At 48.0% G+C, this 14,472-nt stretch overlaps 2 protein-coding genes across 10 annotated transcripts in view; one reads left to right on the top strand and one right to left on the bottom strand.

The window, feature by feature from the left end:
• The window catches only part of LOC133273098 (collagen alpha-1(XI) chain), a 472,710-nt gene that overhangs the window by 319,482 nt on the left and 138,756 nt on the right, over positions 1–14,472 (bottom strand). The gene's annotated exons all lie outside the window — the stretch shown is intronic.
• Positions 3,609–8,128, top strand: LOC133272975 (pancreatic alpha-amylase). Its single transcript, XM_061460797.1, has 10 exons — positions 3,609–3,797; positions 4,381–4,527; positions 4,735–4,932; positions 5,770–6,000; positions 6,363–6,496; positions 6,587–6,709; positions 6,823–6,922; positions 7,129–7,250; positions 7,361–7,486; positions 7,812–8,128. Exons 1-10 carry the CDS (start codon positions 3,630–3,632, stop codon positions 7,999–8,001), a joined length of 1,539 nt encoding a protein of 512 aa, XP_061316781.1. The 5' UTR covers positions 3,609–3,629; the 3' UTR covers positions 8,002–8,128.

Below are 14,472 nucleotides of genomic sequence, written 5' to 3'. Positions count from 1 at the left end.
CCGAGCTCAGTGTGAATCTGCTCTAAGTCAGAATGTCTGCGTGGCCACAGTACTCGTTGCGACGCAGTCCTGAGGGGCCACTGTCAGAGGAATGCCTGGACGTCTTCTTTTTGAGGTCAAGGTGTACTCTTAAGGGTACACCTGCCTTTTGTGGTGGGAGAGGGAGAGCGTGCGGCTGCTGGAGGGTGGATATCGGCTCTCAGCGTGCCCAAGGGCTCTGAGTGCCTGGCAAGGCAGCGATGTTGTGGGAGGAAGGGGCCAGGTAGTGTGCGGATCCCAGAGGCTAGACCTTCCGCCCCTTGCTCGCTGGGGCCAGCACCGCCTTGCTGAGGGCAGGGGACCTGCGGGCAAAACACAGCCCCTGAGGCTGCTCCCTGGGGCGATGTCAAAGGGTGGGAGAGCCATGTGGCAGGATGGTAAGAGCTCTTTGCAAACCTGTCTCTTGCCACCAGGGTCAGGGCAGGGAGCCCTTCTGCTCCATGGAAGCAGACAGGCTCCTCTCTTTGTTGTGCAAACGGGGCTGGCAAAGGGATGGGTCCACATCGACTTTGTGCTGCAACATCCCTGAAGCCATTCTTCAGGAAAGCTGGTCTAAAAGCGTGACATCTCATGTAGCGGCGTGACAGTGGCAGTATTTCGGCAGCTGAAAACTGACCATCAAGGTGATGGCTGTGTCTTCCCTGTGGCATGACTTTTTAGGTCCTTCAGCTAGGACAGCTTTATCTTTTCCTGTAATAGCTGTGTCTGAGACCACTGTTTGCTACCCTTTCCTGGGGTTGTCAGGGGACTTGCTGTGGCAGATACCACTGCAATCTGAGCACTGTTTCTTTCCTGAGAAGGAGGGCAATCTCAGCCTTGGAGTGTATTAAGATGCTCACCTGTCTGGAGAGCAGCAGTCAATGTAGACATGTTCTTTTCTTTTGTGAAGATGGTAAGTGAAGTCTAAGATCTCTCTGTGAGCAGCCTTAAGACTGCCATCTGCCTTAGTCTTGTACGGATTCCTTTTTAATAATCCGTCTAGGGATGCTTGGATGGTGCACTTAAGGCGCAGGCACGCTTAACTGCCTTTACACACCTTTCAAACCGTCGTTATGATAGAACACAGCAATATTGCTTATTTGCTTGGTGAAGCTAAACAGCAGCGGGGTGGATGATAACACTGGGATTGGTCTGACTGGGTCAGAGTCGAATACTCTCAGACCAGCTTCTGTTAGCTGTTCCACACGTGCAGGGTGTAACGTTTAATACCCAGTCTGCTTATTTGAAGACAACTGACGCTAGATCCTTTTTCTGACTCAGCCGTGTGATGCAAAATATGCTGAAATCGTCATACAAGCGTGACACCTGGCAAAACAGAACAATTGTGACATACAGTTCAGTCACAGTATCGACGTGATCTCCGTTAGTGGTGTCTGTAATGCCCTCGCTGTCAGGATGCTGGGCATCTCCTGTTGCTGGAAAGAAGTATGTGGGCTGAAACCAGCTAAAGCCCATTGCCGTCTTTGGAAAGTCTTTTGTTAGCTCTTTAGTTTTTAGAATCTCTGTTGTGCTGAGCCATGTGTACGCTCCTCCCCACGCCTGTCTGGCTAAACCAGGAAGATATTGATATTGTTTGAATGATGTCAGGGATAGAGTGTTACCCTAGGAGCTGATGCACCCCAATGACATGGCTGTTTACCTAAAATAAAGGCCACCCTCCAGCCCTCTTTGTGCTAAGATCAAGTCAGCATTCTTTGCAACACCTGTGGACAATCAACACCTGCATTATTTTCCATGAGGCTCCTGGCCAAGTCACTCTTTCCTCTCTCCTCTGAGCTTTGTTCTTGTGTCAGGGTTTACTGCTCAGTCACATGCTGGTAGGTCTTGCGTACACACTGACGCTGCAGCACAGCACTGGGAAAACGCTGCCGTTGTTAGCATGGTATCGGAGGTCAGAGCTGTAATACGGCCACATAGGGACATAGAGGAGCAGGCCCGCTTAAAAGCAGGTTTACTGAAGTTAGCAAGTAAAGTCATGTTTGACATTTGCAGTGTCAAAGCCTGGTAATGAGAGGGTCTCATTTTGAAGCCTGGAACCCACATCCTCCAGGGATCCCCCGCCACCAGGCTTCCAACACTATGGGGAGATCAAATGGATTAAACCACACAGTTTTCAGACAGGGGCGGCAGAGGGTTGGGTTCCCATCTGCGTTGTGTTAGAACACCCCTGAAATCAATTTCTACCCGTTGCCTCGGGCTATCAAGGACAGGTGGTTCCTCTTTTTGGCAGATAACAGCGTGTTTCAGCAGAAAACGCAGGTCGTTGGAAACACAATGTTAGACAGCGGTATGCCATGACATCAGTGGAAGCACACCGGGACCAGTGATGTAGAAATTACCTGGGGGCACATTTTTGGTTGCTCTCGTTAGTACAGAGGAATGGTAGGGAGGGGTCTGTTCTCACTTGGCTGGTAATCACGAGATGTGTAATCATCTTACAGGTTCCTTGCTGTCAGCGAGTAGGCAAGGTCGTTTGCAGTAATTTAGTCTGTCATAGTTGTAGTGGAAAAAGAAACCTTTCGTAAGGCCCGTGACATGTAAATGAACAGGTGGGCAAATGGGTCCTGCTTCTGCCTTTTGTCCTTGAAGACCGATTCTGGCAAGGAGAAGAAGGCATGTGACATGTTCAGTGGCGTGGCTACTTTCAGAAAGAACATGCCTGTGGCAGTTGGGGTACAAAGTGCACTGAGGTTTCTTTTATCTTGGAGTGGATGTGCCATTTAGCAGATTCTTTGGTTTCCTCACAGATATTCATCGAATGTCAGGGTCTCTCTGCTTTCCATGTTCTCTCAGTGTTGTTTAATTCTTGCTGTGAGTAGAGCGAGTAATCACTTTACAGCTGACTTTGGGTTTCCTTCCTTGACTCAGGTGAACCACTGGTCACTGAACCTGCTGGTCAGCCTTACGCAGAGTCTCTGTTGGAGAGGGAACCACGTGCAGCCCGATCACGTTTAATCATGTAGGACAACATCTGCTCTGTACAACCGAGGGAGGAAAACCAGCAACAAGTCCCTAGCAAAGACTGGGCAGTGATGCCAGAAAACCTTCAGGCACGAAAAGAGGTCAGTTTCTGGTTACCAGTGTGGCTCACCCGGTGCAGCCCTTCCCCCCGTGACGTGTTGTGTGATACTTCTGTTAGTGACTTGAGAGGTAGCCTGGTTTGAGCTCGGACTGATCCTGAGCACTGGACGCCTGTGAATGCTGGCAAAGTCATTCCTTCTCCTAGCACTGTTGAAGTTCCAGGTGTCTTTTTATCCCCTTCCCTTCCTGTTACCTTGCAGAGCTCCCCTTGAGGGTCTGTGCATTACTTCTTGGAATCCCTTGGAGATCTATGCTTGCATGATTGGAAAGAGTATGATTCTGAATTTGGGTTTATGATAAAGTACAATCATTGTGAAAAGGTGTTTTATCTCCAGCTGTTGGGCAATCCAGGAAGAAACAAAACGGAAGAAGGGTATCGAGCCAGCTAGCCAAATAATAACCGATAGTATCTGATCTGTGTGAATTTTGACAGCTGCAGTAGGAAGCGTTTCATCTTGCAGGCGTATAAATTGCCAGCAGAGAGACCGCAGCCCCACACTGACGGCATCATGCAAGTCCTCCTCCTGCTCGCAGCTGTAGGGTTCTGCTGGGGGCAGTACAACCCCAACACTCAGGCCGGGAGGACGTCTATCGTACATCTCTTTGAATGGCGCTGGGCCGATATTGCTCTTGAGTGTGAGCGCTATTTAGCTCCTTATGGATTCGGAGGAGTTCAGGTAAGCTGTTTCCTGTGAGTAGGTCGGGAAACGGCAGCACGGCATTTGATTAATAAATCAGAATGCCTGAATTAGAGCCAGCCAGCTCCAAGTCACTTTGGTGTTGGGAAGGGGAGGACGGAAGCCATAACCCCACAGCCTGCTGGGCCAGTGCCTGATCTTGTTTCTCTAGCAGATCAGTTAGAAAGGGGCACTCTTTCCTCTGAAGGACTTCCCCTGAATAGCTCGGTTTCCCTCTTTACCTTCTTCCAAGGGATGTGCATAAGCATTGAGGTTTGGCGTTCCTAAGGTAGTCACTATTGCAGTGAAAAGAATTCCTGCGGCTTCAGCCCTGCCATGCGCGTGTCCTTGGAAGCAGGCCCACGCTGGACCTGGGCAGCCCACAGGAACGAAAGCAAACTTCTTTCTTGCCAGCCTGCAAGAGAGACACCTCGCAGAGCTGAGCTCACACTGTGGGTGAGAGAGACTGGGTTAGGCGCGAGCCTGCCCCTGAGGGGCGGAGGTGCTGAGGGCAGGTGTGACCCTTAAAACCTTGAAATAAACCCAGTGGATTTCCCCTCAAAGCGCACCGTTTCCTCCACAGGTTTCGCCTCCAAATGAAAACATTGTCATTACTAACCCAAACAGACCCTGGTGGGAAAGATACCAGCCCATCAGCTACAAACTCTGCACTCGGTCGGGAAATGAAGACGAGTTCAGAGACATGGTGACCAGATGCAACAATGTTGGAGTAAGTGCATTGACAATCTGTATCTGGTACGGCAAGGAGTGCCGTGTCAGTGGAGGGAGTTTAGTGCTGCTGCCCTCAAAGGAGGCATAAACTGAGAACGAACTGTAGGGGACCAGCAAATTCAAGTGAATGGTGATGTGGTGGAGCTCTGTCTCTCCCTTCACCATCTCTGCAAACCATACTGAAATGCACTTGTTGCTTTTCCAGGTGCGCATTTATGTGGATGCTGTGGTCAACCACATGTGTGGCTCCGGGGGTGGCTCAGGCACTCATTCTACCTGCGGAAGCTACTTTAATGCTGGCAACAGAGATTTTCCAGCTGTGCCATACTCTGGCTGGGATTTCAATGATGGCAAATGTAAAAGTGGAAGTGGAGAAATTGAAAGTTACAGTGATATCTATCAGGTAACTTTCTCAGACAAAAGTTGGAAAGCTTTTTCTTTTTTTCCTTTTCCAATTTGTTTGTTTGTTGGTTTTTGTGTTTTGCTTTGTTCTGCTTTTCTTAAACCCTGCTGTGTAAACATTACAGTAAGGCCAAAGAAAGGGAGCTGTTTCTCACAGAAGCTGTGTTTGGTCACCTGACAGGTGAATGAAGTAGTGAGCATGGGTACAAGAAAGGCACTTGTGGTGCCAAACATTCCAAGTAGTGAGAAATCAAGAGCCCTCCTCGCATGTTGCCCGTAGGCATGTGCAGGATCTGGCTCCTGCAGTGGGCCCAGTGTACTCAGCTCAGCCGGTGAGCTCTTTCTTACAGCTCGTAAACTCAGCTGATATTGATCGGGAGCTCCCATGGAAAACTGACAGCAGCGCAAAGTGGGACCCTGGCTGGGCGGCTGACTTGTTTTGGCTGATGACATGTGTGGCAGTTCTTTTCTCAAGGTTACCGCTCTTCCTTCGGGGTTGCGATAGAGACAAGCTGAACAGGGAAGGCAAAAGCCACACACGCAGGCAAAGCGGAACGATGAATTTAGTCAGCACTTGCCGACCGTAGGCAGCGGTTCAGCCATCTCCAGGACAGTGGGGCTACATCACAAGCCCTCCTCTCTTGCAGCGTCCCCCCTTCCTTCTTCTTCCCACAGCTTTATATGCCGAGCATGAGGTCATATGGCAAATGAGAGATACAAAACAAACAGAATTGATTTTATGGCTCGAAACATGTAAGCATTTCACTGGAAGGTGTTACAAGCTGACAGAGTGGCACCTCCTAACTGTTTCGGGGTTTTTTTTCCCCTCACTTTCCAGGTCCGGGACTGTCGCTTGTCTGGCCTTCTTGATCTGGCCCTGGAGAAGGACTATGTCCGCTCAGAAGTTGCTGAGTACATGAACCATCTCATTGATATTGGCGTAGCAGGCTTCCGAATTGATGCTGCCAAGCATATGTGGCCTGGGGACATTAAAGCATTTCTGGACAAGCTGAAAGATCTAAATACTCAGTGGTTTTCTGCAGGAACAAGACCTTTCATTTACCAAGAGGTAATCTCCATGTTTTCTCCTCAATGGTTTGTCTTTGTCTTTATTACCTCTTGTACCTCCCTCCTTCGGTGGCCTTTGCTGTAGACAGAGATAAGCTTTTCTTTGGAGCAGCCCTGCAGTCCCAAGTACTTCTCTAAAAACGCCTCCACGTCTTCTTGCCGTTGAACTTCACCTCTTTGTGTTCTCTCACACATGTTCACCGTGTATTCTGTCAACTCTGAGCTGACCTGCACAGGAGAAATAAACATACTTGAATCTTTTCTCTCCAAGCGCAAAGCAAGAGCTAATGCTGGGGGCTGTACACTGCCTTTTTTGTCTCTGTGAGACAAGAAGAGAGGCAGAGTTTCCCCTCTGTGTACCAGGTAATTGACTTGGGTGGAGAGCCGATCACAGGCAGCGAGTACTTTGGAAACGGCCGAGTGACGGAATTCAAATACGGTGCCAAACTGGGGACGGTGATCCGCAAGTGGAATGGAGAAAAGATGGCTTACTTAAAGTAAGGATGAGGATGCTGCGACTTACGCGCTGGGGTAGCCTGGATACACCGGTGGACAGGGTAACTTCAAGTCTCTGTGTTTTTGGCCAGGAACTGGGGAGAAGGCTGGGGCTTTGTGCCTTCCGACAGAGCCCTGGTCTTTGTGGATAATCACGACAACCAGCGGGGGCACGGGGCCGGTGGGGCTTCCATTCTGACCTTCTGGGATGCCAGGTAAAGGACCGCTCTTGTCCGGGCGATGCTTCTTCCATCTGCTCGTTTGTGTCTCTGTTTTCTGGCACGGTTTCTCGTCCCACGTCTCATGACTCTCTTTGTCCAACCAACAGGCTTTACAAAATGGCAGTCGGTTTCATGCTCGCTCATCCGTATGGGTTCACACGTGTGATGTCAAGTTTCCGCTGGCCACGAAATTTTGTAAACGGACAGGTAAGCTCGTCATGCTGAACAGAGGTTCATGGTGAAGGAGGATCAGAAGAGGGCCAGAGAAGCAGTCTGGTGTGTTTAGATTAGTGAAGTGATCTCTCTGTCCCACGTGGGATCTAGCAGGTGGACGCCCCCCCCTAGCTTTTGTCTACAGACAGGCTCTCTGAATTTTTCGGTGAGAAGTTTTAACCTTCTCCTTTGAACTGCAGGACGTCAATGACTGGGTTGGACCACCAAGTAACTCAGATGGGTCAACAAAGGCTGTTACGATCAACGCAGACACTACCTGTGGCAATGACTGGGTTTGTGAACATCGCTGGCGTCAAATCAGGTAGGTCTCTGGGGAGACGAAAAGAAGTAAGAGCTGTTGCTTTTGCTTCGTATTCCTCGTGGCTTTAGAGCCCTCGCAGCCCCAGTGACAGCGATCCCTTGCATTTTCAGGAACATGGTTGTCTTCCGTAACGTGGTGGACGGTCAGCCTTTCTCCAACTGGTGGGACAATGGCAGCAACCAAGTAGCTTTTGGCCGTGGCAATCAAGGCTTCATCGTTTTCAATAATGATGACTGGTAAGTCAGTGGGAGAAGACCGTGTCCTCAGAGAGGAGCATAGCATCCCTGATGAGCACTGCTGATGGGAGGGAGAACGGTCTTTTCTCCTGATGAGGGCGCTCACGCCGGCCTGCACCAGAGATCCTTGGCTCGCATGCCAGGTCTAGAGAGCCAAAATGGGAGTGCAGGGAGCAGAGCGGGGCTAGGATCAGAAAGCTCAGCCTCTACATTGCCAAATGTTCAAAGTGAGGGAGTAGCATCAGGTTCAGAAAGCCTCTATACCCGGTTTGAATTACCTGTTTGGGAAACATTGGATAAAGAGGGTCCTCTTCTTTTCGCGTAGGGATATGAACGTCAATTTGCAAACGGGGCTGCCTGCTGGTACCTACTGTGATGTTATTTCCGGAGACAAGGAGGACAACCGATGCACTGGAAGTCAGGTGTATGTTTCTGGGGATGGAATGGCTAATTTCCAGATTAGTAACCACGCTGAAGATCCATTCATGGCAATTCACGTTAACGCCAAGCTGTAACTCGGGAGAAACATCCTTCTCCGTTTGGTCTCTGCGTTACCGTTTCCCCCGTAACTGGTGACTCCCTGGTATTTGAGCAGGAGGGATTCTCTGTATCTAGTGAATAATAAATGGCAAGCAAATTGAAGAGTCGTGTTTTTTCCCTTAATGAACTGGACGGTAACTTTCTCGCGTCACAACTAGTGGCAGTGCAGTGCTGTGTTTTAAGGCGATGCAGCACTCCGTTTCCCACATCAGAGAAAGAGGGGAGAGCGTAAACTAGAAGAAATAAATCGGACCCAAACCAACACGTGGGCGAGTTAGGAATGCGGTACTTCCAAGGCCGATACATACTGATACATCTGCATCCCAGATGAGCCACGCTGTGGGCAGTCAGCTGCGAGTCGTGCCTGCGCACCCAGGAGAGTTGCCATCTCTTGCATTTTGCATAGTGCATGTAGAAATGACTGGTAAGAAATGCTTTACAGCGCAAACTGTGCCTTCCAAAACATGCGAGCACACAACCCAACCCAAGCTGTTGTCATGAAGGAAATGCCACGACTGTAGGAAGGCTCATCTGGGCAGCTGTTGAAGTTCAGGTGGTACTTGAGCCCAGTTACTGCGCAGCTTGCTTTTCAGTGCTGCAGATAGTACTGCTTATGCAGGGAGGCAGAAGAATTAAGGGAACAAAAAACTGGTTTTGTCACTATGGTCAGCAGGTGTTTCTGAGTAGACAAGCACAGGTCTCAGAGCTCAAGAGTATCTGTCACTGACCTAGAAGCGCATGCATATAAGGAACTGCTGTTTATTTTTCCATGCTTTAAAATAGAGATTGTGTAAACCAGGCGCAGGCTATCAAAAAGAGAAAATAATGGATTAAACAATAAAAAAAAAAAAATCTGTATGAAAAATGATGTACTGACACAAAAGACAGAAAATCATTTGCAAAGACACTATTATCTTCTTTTAGACTACAGCCAGAGGTGAAGATTACAAAGGGAGGAAAAGAGCTATGTTAGTTACTAATTTCCTGAGAAGAACTGGGAGGGTAGATACTGCAGACTGAATATTGAGCCCAGGCATCAGTGCTTGTTGGAACCTGATAAGGAAAGTGCAGAACCATTAGGTAAAGGTGAAGTACAGCTGTGCAGGAGGACTGACCTGCCCTTCTCTTTGGAATGAAAACCAGGACTTGATGCAGCAAAGAGCAGGGCAACATAAATGAGTACATGAACATCTGTCCTTGTCTCTCTCTTTTATAATCTCCTCCTCCTTCTGTCTTTTTTCCATTGCTTCCTTTTTCCGTTGCATTCCATTTCTGCTTTCTTTTGGTATTTTGAATAGTTCTTAAGAGATGCTTCCCAGACTTCTCCACGAAGAATGGTGTGCTAACCGTGGCAAACCAGACTGCCTTCAAAGATGGAAGAGGGAAAACAAGAAATGTAACCAATCTCAGGGAAGCTGCAAAGTAGCTTTTACCCTTCTTAAGTGCTTGTGTGTTGGATTCTGAGACTGAAATAATTCAGGAATTGAAAAACAAAGATCAGAATCTGTTGTAGCAAATGGCTGAGGGTACCCAGATGGTTTCTGTGCCTGAGCACTTGCAAAGATCCAGTAGGGAAAAGCAGCACTGTGATATGCAGATGTGAGCAAGGAGACAGAAGCTTTAGTCTGCCCAGAATGACTGTCAGTTTTCAAAACATTCCGCTTGGTTTTCCTAGCCAAAATTAGTACCAAGGAAAGTTAAAGGAGGTTCAAATTAAAATTCTCATGCAGCAGGACTTGGGCCAGCCAGTAATGGCCTCAGCTCTTCCTTCCTACAGCAGCCTTTCTACTACCGTGGACGGTCCTAGTACTTTGGCGTGTCACCTCATCAGCATGCTCCTGTTTTTAGCACTTGTCTAAAGGTCAAAAGGCAATGTCCTGGGCTCTGATGCCAGACAGCACCTCCCTTGCAGATGGATAGCAAGCATCTCCAGTCCTGGCTAGCAAACAGGATGGGAGAAAAACGCTGCAATAGCCTAGCCTCCCTTTTCCAGCTACTGTCCATCCTCAGTCTGTCTGGAGCTCAGGGGTACTTTTTCTTACCTCTCCTTTTGCTTCACTGAGCTATTTTCCCCTTCTCTGCTGTTTTGTGTGAAAGACTGTGAGAAAACACAGTCTTGTGTTTTCTCAGCAGCATCAATAATGTTCTGGATGCAAGATCAATTGGAGTAAAAAGTTTTGAAGACTATGCCATTTCTTGGTACTGGATTTTAATATAAGATTCTAATGGGTATTTTTATGTTTTTCTAAACTCACTTTGGAGTGTGTAGATAATTGAAAAATAGATCATGTACATGTTTGTTACCAAACCTACTTTTAAAATCTATCATAATGTTGTTATGGTTCTGTACATGAAGTAAGGATCGCACATGCATACAGTATGGTCTGGAGTAGCTTTTTAATATCCTACCAGGCAGAAACCCATGAGTTGCTGTCTTCTGTTGCAGGACCCATCTGTGTAGTAATTCCAAAACTAAAAAATCTTGATTAAGAGACTTTCAAACCAATTGCAGTCGCTAAATGTCATTAGTACCGTATAAAACACATCACAATTTCCACATCGATATTAGCAATATGTAGTTAAATTCATTATAACACATAAATCCAGTATAACTCCACAAATCCAGTGCAGCAGGCATCGATATTAGCAATATGTAGTTAAATTCATTATAACACATAAATCCAGTATAACTCCACAAATCCAGTGCAGCAGGCAAAGCAACTTAAAGAACAAAAACTACTGAACAGAGTTAGCTTTATCTTGCAATTATTACTCAATAATCAGCAATTAGTAAAAATGCAGCACCAAAACAAAAGAAGTAGCTATTTTGCTGAAGCAAATACATAAGTATATGTGCCTAAACAGCCTTTCTTTCTAGATCTCTTATTGAAATCAGGCTTATAGTGCAGATTCTTTCAAAGGAGATACTGCTCAACAGATGGGCTGGAGAGAGAATTAGAATCATAGAATCATAGAATAGTTAGGGTTGGAAAGGACCTTAAGATCATCTAGTTCCAACCCCCCTGCCATGGGCAGGGATACCTCATACTAAACCATATCACCCAAGGCCTTGTCCAGGCTGGTCTTGAACACTGCCAGGGATGGAGCATTCACAACCTCCCTGGGCAACGCATTCCAGTGCCTCACCACCCTAACAGGAAAGAATTTCTTCCTTATGTCCAATCTAAACTTCCCCTGTTTAAGTTTTAACCCATTACCCCTTGTCCTATCGCTACATTCCCTAATGAAGAATCCCTCCCCAGCATCCCTATAGGCCCCCTTCCGATACTGGAAGGATACTGGATGAGGTCTCCATGCAGCCTTCTCTTCTCCAGGCTGAACAGCCCCAGCTTTCTCAGCCTGTCTTCCTACGGGAGGTGCTCCAGTCCCCTGATCATCCTCGTGGCCTCCTCTGGACTTGTTCCAACAGTTCCATGTCCTTTTTATGTTGAGGACACCAGAACTGCACACAATACTCCAGGTGAGGTCTCACAAGAGCAGAGTAGAGGGGCAGGATCACCTCCTTCGACCTGCTGGTCACGCTCCTTTTGATGCAGCCCAGGATACAGTTGGCTTTCTGGGCTGCAAGTGCACACTGAAGCTGGCTCATGTTCATTTTCTCATCGACCAAAACCCCCAAGTCCTTCTGCACAGGGCTGCTCTGAATCTCTTCTCTGCCCAACCTGTAGCTGTGCCTGGGATTGCTCCGACCCAGGTGTAGGACTTGCACTTGGCATGGTTAAACTTCATGAGGTTGGCATCAGCCCACCTCACAGGCGTGTCAAGGTCCCTCTGGATGGCATTCCTTCCCTCCAGCGCATCAACTGAACCACACAGCTTGGTGTCATTGGCAAACTTGCTGAGGGCGCACTCGATCCCACTGTCCATGTCAGCAACAAAGATGTTAAACAAGACCTTTCCCAACACTGATCCCTGACGGACACCACTCATTACTGGTCTCCAGCCGGACATTGAGCCATTGACCACAACTCTTTGCGTGCGGCCATCCAGCCAGTTCTTTATCCACCGAGTGGTCCATCCATCAAATTGATGTCTCTCCAATTTAGAGACAAGGATGTTGTGTGGGACAGTGTCGAACGCTTTACACAAGTCCAGGTAGATGACATCAACTGCTCTACCCCTGTCCATCAGTTCCGTAGCTCCATCATAGAAGGCCACCAAATTGGTCAGGCAGGATTTCCCCTTAGTGAAGCCATGCTGGCTGTCACCAAGCACCTTGTTGTTTTTCATGTGCCTTAGCATGCCTTCCAGGAGAATCTGCTCCAAGATTTTGCCAGGCACAGAGGTGAGACTGACTGGTCTGTAATTCTCCGGGTCATCCATTTTCCCCTTCTTGAAAATGGGGGTTATATTTCCCTTTTTCCAGTCATCAGGAACTTCACCTGAGTGCCATGATTTTTCAATTATGATGGCCAGTGGCTTAGCAACCTCATTTGCCAGCTCCTTCAGGACCCACGAATGGATTTCATCAGGTCCCAGGGACTTGTGCACGTTCAGATTTTTAAGATGGTCTCGAACCAGTTCCTCTCCTACAGTGGCCCAAGGTCTTCATTCTCACAGTCCCTGCATCTGCCTTCCAAGACTTGGGTGGTGTGGTCAGAGCATTTGCCAGTGAAGACCGAGGCAAAGAAGTCATTCAGAACCTCAGCCTTCTCCAAATCCAGGGTAGCCAGTTCTCCTGAGAGCTTCCTGAGGGGGCTTACCTTCTCCCTAGTCTGTTTTTTATTTGCTATGTACCTGTAGAATCCCTTCCTGTTATCCTTAATACCCCTAGCCAAGTTTAATTCTAACTGGGTCTTAGCTTTCCTGACCTGGTCCCTAGCTTCCTGGACAACATCCCTGTACTCTTCCCACACCGCCTGTCCTTGCTTCCACTTATTATAAGCCTCTTTTTTCCCTCTAAGCTTCCTCAGGAGCTCCTTATCCATCCAGGGAGGTCTCCTGGCCCTCCTGCTGCACTTCCTTCTGGTTGGGATGCAGCACTCCTGAGCTTGTAGCGGGTGATCCTCAAATATCAACCAACAGTCTTGGCCCCCCCTGCCCTCTAGGGCTGTATCCCATGGAACCTTACTAAGCAGGTTCCTGAAGAGGCCAAAGTCTGCTCTCCTGAAGTCCAGGGCAGTGAGCTGGCTGCACGCTCTTCTCACTGTCCTGAGGATCTCAAATTCGAGCGTCTCGTGATCGCTGCATCCAAGGCTGCCCTGGAGCATCACATTTCCAACAAGCCTTTCCCTGTTGGTGAGCATGAGCTCAAGCATGGCACCTCTCCTTGTCGGCTCCTCTATTACTTGCAGAAGGCAGTTGTCTTCCACACAATGGAGGAACCTCCTGGATTGCTTGTGCTGGGCCGTACCGTCCTTCCAACTGATGTCAGGGTGGTTGAAGTCCCCCATGAGAACAAGGGCCTGCGAGCGTGAGGCTTTTCGTATCTGTCTGTAGAGTACTTCATCCGCAGGTTCTCCTTGATCAGGCGGTCTGTAACAGATCCCCACAGTAATGTCTCCCATCGCTGTTCTCCCTTTAACCCTGACCCACAAACTCTCTGTGGACTGCTCACCTGTCCCCAGACAGAGTTCCATACTCTCCAGCCTATCCCTAACATAAAGGGCAACTCCCCCTCCCCGCCTGCCTGTCCTGTCTTTCCTAAAGAGCCTGTAACCTTCCATTCCAACACTCCAGTCATGGGAGCCATCCCACCATGTTTCTGTGATGCCTATTATATCATACCCCCGTAGATGTGCACACATCTCTAATTCCTCTTGTTTGCTCCCCATGCTATGGGTGTTTGTATAGAGGCATCTGTGCCGAGCTCCAACTGAAGCCGGCTCATTGGCTGGAGCAGCTGGGATATCTCCAAATTGCTCCAAGCATTTATTATAGGTGCTGGCAACTGACCATTTTCTGAACAGGATTTCTCAATACTGAAGCCAGTTTCCACATTTCAAATAGGATACTTTTATAAGGAATTGTTGTTACTTTTAAAGTAGTTGGATAGAATTTTCCTCACACTTTCACCAAATGACAGCATGCATCCAGTGATTTATGGGGATTAAAGTGCCAGGGTTTGGGTGATGAGAGTGAAGGCCTGATGGTGAAAGGAAGCGGGATTAAAAATCAAATATGGATTTGCTCTATTCTTTTTATCATACTCCCAAAGAACTGCTGCTTTCGAGGCTCAGTTTAAGGGAACCACTCTATTAAGGACAGTAGTTACCATGTCTTCAGTTTTGGTGTTACCAGGACTCGTGTAAATCTGAAGCTAACTGTGCATAAAGGTAACTTACTGCCTTAAAGAACAGAGTCAGAAACTCCAAAACAACAGCCTTTTTTTTTTTTTTTGAGGAATACATTCTGAATTTCAAAGAAGCCATTCAGAAAGCGAAAACATCATGCTGGGAAGCCTTTAAAGGGACTTAACAGCAGTT

Source organism: Pezoporus flaviventris, unplaced genomic scaffold (genome assembly GCF_033815535.1).
Source record: "Pezoporus flaviventris isolate CSIRO_AGI_PZ_B2104156 unplaced genomic scaffold, CSIRO_AGI_Pfla_v1 ptg000001l, whole genome shotgun sequence".
NCBI classification, from domain to species: domain Eukaryota; kingdom Metazoa; phylum Chordata; class Aves; order Psittaciformes; family Psittacidae; genus Pezoporus; species Pezoporus flaviventris.
The sequence above is the reverse complement of the archived record's forward strand: the minus strand, read 5'-3'. Positions and strand labels throughout refer to the sequence as shown.

Excerpts from the sequence above, each read along its gene's own strand:
- LOC133272975 (XM_061460797.1), top strand. The coding sequence starts at position 3,630 with ATGCAAGTCCTCCTCCTGCTCGCAGCTGTAGGGTTCTGCTGGGGGCAG. Across the intron at positions 4,528-4,734 it reads CCAGATGCAACAATGTTGGA|GTGCGCATTTATGTGGATGC; the intron begins GTAAGTGCATTG and ends TTGCTTTTCCAG. Across the intron at positions 6,923-7,128 it reads GAAATTTTGTAAACGGACAG|GACGTCAATGACTGGGTTGG; the intron begins GTAAGCTCGTCA and ends TTTGAACTGCAG.